Below are 5,271 nucleotides of genomic sequence, written 5' to 3' on the forward strand. Positions count from 1 at the left end.
TTTGACTGAAACATTGACTTCGTGAGCAGTGGTTTGCAGACAGCAACTGATGTATTGCAGACATATTGGCTATATCTGCTGCTAGGCGTGGGATTTTAATTCATTCCCCTAAATCCACTGTAGCATTCAGTTGGAGGCACCATGGTGTTCATCTCTGTAAGTGGCTTGAAAGAGGGAGGAGTGAAGAATGGAATTTTGCAGACTGCACATACCCCATTTTTGTTCACAATGAAACTGATTTGGCTATTTGTTTCCTGTCCTTTGTTTCACTGATTGATGTCACAGCTTCAGCTGGAGGACGTTGTTCTGCTTGGGGATCCCCATTCCTGCTCTAGGCACTGAGCAGCCGCCGAATGTCTGGCTCCGATCAGCATGCATGATCAGAAGGTTAAGAAACATAACCTTTGAAGGATGCCCACTTACAGAAGAGAAGACTGGAAGGAGATAAGGTAATAATTTCTGCAGATAAAAGGTAGATGCCAAGGTGAAAGAATTTAGCTGCCATTTACACCTGCTGAGGACAGAAGCAGTCATGGGCTAAAAGTGCATCAAGGGAGACTTAAGTACGAGGAAAAAAATTTAATTATGTGGCTACCGATGTACAGGAATTGATGAATTTTGTGGAGGCTCACTGATTTCCCAAGGATTCAGGTGGCTTCTCAGGGTTAAGAGTCACGTGTTTAACTCTCACAGGCTTAGCCAAAGCCACCTTTTAACCCATTTCTCAATGATTGCTTTTGAATGCAAACAGAAATGCATTGTTTAATGAAAATGCAAAATGCCTTGAGTTGTCAAGGCTCGAAAACAACATCCTGTTTATGAGAACAACTAATGCACTTCCATCAAAAAATGCATATTCTGAAGTGGCTATTAGCCCTGAGGTGTTTGTCTCAGATAACATACTATTAATATTATAACAATAAAAAACTTTGCATGCATAAACCAATAATGAATATTTTTGAAATGTGTTGACATTCCCTGTTGTGTGGAAACCTCACCTCACCAGTCTCTAATTGTCGGGATTATTTCCCCATCCTCTCACAAAAGACAATGGAAAGTTCACACAAAGTTATCTGAAAAGTTCACACAAAGTTATCCAAAAAGCCAGGCCCCAAATTCATAGCTCACAACAGAGACTAACCCCATTGAGCTCTGTTACTAGAGATTGCTGGCCATTTATGTTAAAAATCATATTTCATATTCTTTGACAATTTCAGGTAGCTTATGGATCTCGGTGACTTCTGAACCAATCTCTGATCATACCCTTCTTCCTTAAAAATGAGAAAAGTGTTTGGAAAAATGGAAATTCCTGTTGCTATGCCACTTTACTGCAGAGGAGCCAAATACCCCAAACTGGGAACTCATTTACACCTCCCAGTCGTAGGAAGAAAAGGCACCAAGGTTGCCATTTAATTTCTAGAAGTTATGATGCCTTCTGCACAAAAGCACCTTTGGAAATGGGAGTAGAAACACAGCCCTAAACCTCTTACGCCCCTTAATAACATGGGCAACGTGGAGTTTATCCAGCTGGGGGATCCTGCACTAGAATGGCTTTGGACGGCGGTTGCGTGGAAAGGCTGTGCAAAGTAAGCCCAAAAAAGAAAAAGCCACTTTGTAGCCCACCCTGTCACTTGTCCACTTCGGAGTGGAACCTGGCTTTGCTCTAAACTCTCATTTGGTGGGTGAAGGTAGTAATAAACTGTTCCTTCAGTGTTTTCTCCTCCAGGGCAAACATACTCTCTCTCTTCTTGCACCCAGTGCCCTGACCATCCTGTAGCTTCCATTGGACTCGCTCCTGGCTGTCCATGGCTCTTGTGCTGAGCACCCAAAACCGGACATGGAGGTCTGGATGTGGCCTCCTGAATGCCAGCTGGAGGAGAATCAACACTTTTCTCCTGCTGCTGGCTGTGCTCTGGCTCAGGCAGTCCAGCCTGCAGTTGGCTCTCACTGCCACAAGGATGCAGCACTGCCTCACGTCACCTTTTGGGCTACCAGGTCCTTTTTTTGCAGTGCTCCTGACCTCTCCAGGAGCAGATCCCACCTACTAATCCATTTGATGAGGGAGAGCAGGGTCTGCTGCCAGAGCAGGTAGAGGGAGGAGAAAGGGAACAAGAGAGTATAAAAACCATCCTCATGCAGAGAGCCAGGAAAAGTTCAGGCACCGTTTAGTAGTTGCTTTGAGATGTCAGGGGTTTATATTATCATGTCAGCATATCCTTTATCAGGAGCAAAACCACAGAAACAGAAGCTCAGATTTTTAAAAGGAAACCCTTTTCTGCTGATCAATGCCATCTTCCCCATGCTAACTGAAGGGAAGTCTGGATCCTTTTGGGACAAAGAGCGACTGAGATCAGCAGAGCCTTTTAAACCATGCAAGTGGGATAAATGCAGGTGGGAGAGCTTCCCCTGGGCCTGGGCTGTGCCACCCTCATGCCTTAATTGTGAATCTCCATCTCCCTTTAATGGCTAAGACCTCCGGACCTCACCGCCTGTCCTGAGCATGCTGGTGCCTGGGGTGAGCAAGGGTAGAGAGGAGCCAGGTTTTTAACAGACCTGGTGTAAGAAAGGGATTGATCCCATGTGAGGTAGTCAGGAGGGAGACACTTGCTCAGGCCTTTTCTCTCTTTTTCATTTAATTCCCCAGGGTTAGCGATTTACCAGAAGTTAAAACGAATTCTCTCTCCCTTTGGGGAGCAAGACTCATCCTAATCCTGGAGGACTGCTGGTAGCATCTGTCTCTGTTTTTACAGGCAAATCTATCACTTTATTAGAAAAAGGAGTCTATAGAAATCCTGCTTGGTCTGTTTGGGGCGCTGCAGAGGAAGCCAAGGAGATGGGAGGCAGTTTTCCTGCTGGGATTTGCCCAGGGAGCTGGCTGAGCAGAGCAAGGCAGCAAAGCAGTGATGGGAGGAGCTGCTGGGTCTCCTGCTGCACCTTTAGATGGTGGCAGAGAGCTTTTGCTCCCCCGGTGCTGCTCCGGGAGCACCTCCTGGGAGGGACTGTGGTGTGCAAAGACGTGCTTTGGGACTTTGCCCCTTATATATATATACTGGGAAACCAAAATATTGACCAAGCACGATAACTATTTCCGCTGTCTACGAAAATGTTGTCAAGGAATAGGTGGAACTGAAAGTTAGTTTTCCCTCTGGTTGTGATTTTATAACCACAGTCTATTGATGCTGATCACCCGTCCAATGCAGACCGGGCCAGCTGAGGTCGCAGCATCAGAAGAGACCTTCTGTGGCGTCCCTCCTGCTATGCCAGGGTCTATCCCACACAACCCATTTCATAATCTACTCAGCAGCGGTTTGTCCAGGGAAAAAATTGCAGAGCAGGGGACACCTGGGGGAAGCTTGCCCTGGTCCCAGGGTGCAGGACTGAAAGCTCTCTTGTGTGACCCGCGTGCAAACGGGATGCGCTCCCGTACGATGCTGCTGCAACCGAGCTAAGCCTGGATAGACAGTAAACTGTCTGAGGGCTGCTAATGAGTCTCATGACTTTAGTCAAGCCTTCTTCTAAATGCCACCCTGCGCTGCTTCTTTTACTACATCTCTGGATAACTTTTCAATACCAAGATCTGTTCCCAGATGGTAAATCTAGTCCTAAAAGCGTGATTACTGCCATTATTTTACACAAAGGAGTGGTATAACAACAGGGAATAGTTTTTTTCCAGTAGTAGGTATTGGAAACAGTTTTAAAAAATGGAGAATAAATCAGACAGAGAGCAGGAATCCAGCTGCAACCTGAGTTTAATAGGATTGGTACAACTGGCGAATATAATTGATCCAGTAACAATGAAAACCTCTCAGGGTGCGAACACTGTAAGAGAGTTGTATCGGTTTGAAGTTCAAAGCCTGAGCACCTGCTCAGAGCTACTTAACTTCTCACTAACATCTTTTCTGTTGCAGGAATAACTGAAGTGTGGTCAAAAAAAGAAAGGTAATGTACTCTATGAGTTTAATATGGATACAATAAGTGGTAAAATAAGGCCAAAGCTTCTCTGGGGGTTGGGAATGGGAACGGGGAGAAAAATAACCTCAGACCTCAACTACATAGCTTGCTGTTTTCACAACTACTTCTTTATCTCCTTTACCACAGCCATTTTGAAGCACAGCGACTCTTCTTGGAGTGGCTTGAACGTTTCACTCCCCCTGCGTGATGCTGCGTCGAGTGCTGGGTGGCCCGTGGGTAGAGGCACTTGGACTTGCTTAGGTGTTGTGTCGATGAGCTCTTGTGCTTGGCTCCCTCTCGCGGCAGCAAGCATTTGCCTTCGTGTTTCTGCGAGGAGTACTCCTTAATTCCTTGCCCAGGGGGGCACTTGGGCACGTGTGGCTGTGGCAGGGACTTGGTTACACACTGCTGCGAGGAGTAGGTGGTGATGCACTCCTGCGTTGGGTAGCCCTTCATGCACTTCTGGTAGGGGAACCCGCTCACATACTCTTGCAGGAAAGACTGCGTTAGGCATTGCTGCGGGGGGCACTCGGTGACTCCCCGCAGCGGCGGGGAATAGCTGCTGGTAATCCCCTTCAGGGCCTGGAGCTCCGCGCCGTACCGCTGCGACGAGCATTTGGATATCTTCTGCGACCTGCATTCGTCCTTGCACGAGGACGAGTACTTGATCCCACATGGTGGGAACTTGAGTTTGCCCGGCTCTGGGCACCTGGGTGCGCATGGTGGGAGGCTCTTGGCCATACGCTTTTTCTCGGGGCGGCTGGTCTCACAGGGCTGGAAACTCTGCATTGTGCTCAGCTTCACACTGGGCTTCCTGCAAGGCAGAAGGCGAGTGGTCTCACAAGGCTCAGGGTACAGCAGGACACACTGCTGTACGTAGGGCTGACAAGACAGCAGAGATGTCTGGGTCACACTTGGCTGTGGGCACACGTAAGTGAAAGGTTGCGTGTAGCTTTGCCATCTCGGCATTGGGCTCTTGATCACGCTCACTGGGTGGCATGTGGTACTGCACGCATCGGACTGGGGTGTGCACTGCTGGATGCTGTCGGTGATATAGCCCGATCCCGGCAGGCACAGGTGTTTATACCGCTCCCCGTAATAGTGCATGGTCATGCAAGGTGCTTATGCCTGAAAGAAGCAGGAAAAAGACAGACAGTTCACATAGGCATCGGCTGGTTTTTGTGATGCAGGACTCGGAGTTTCCCTGCAGGTATCTCAACATAGCAAGCCCACGCCCTAGCTCTCTGGAAGGTCAGAGGCTCTCAGTGACTCAAGACCAGGCTGTGATTACCCAGGCGAGGAGAGGAGTGTCTGTTCTCA

General features: G+C 48.1%; 1 protein-coding gene across 1 annotated transcript; it reads right to left on the reverse strand.

Moving 5' to 3' along the window:
- Positions 1-4,089: 4,089 nt before the first annotated feature.
- On the reverse strand, positions 4,090-5,058 carry LOC142094184 (uncharacterized). The gene has a single exon (XM_075176096.1). It carries the CDS (start codon positions 5,056-5,058, stop codon positions 4,090-4,092), a length of 969 nt encoding a protein of 322 aa, XP_075032197.1.
- Positions 5,059-5,271: the final 213 nt, after the last annotated feature.

Source organism: Calonectris borealis, chromosome 29, assembly GCF_964195595.1.
Source record: "Calonectris borealis chromosome 29, bCalBor7.hap1.2, whole genome shotgun sequence".
Lineage (NCBI taxonomy): Eukaryota > Metazoa > Chordata > Aves > Procellariiformes > Procellariidae > Calonectris > Calonectris borealis.

Excerpts from the sequence above, each read along its gene's own strand:
- LOC142094184 (XM_075176096.1), bottom strand. The coding sequence starts at position 5,058 with ATGCACTATTACGGGGAGCGGTATAAACACCTGTGCCTGCCGGGATCG.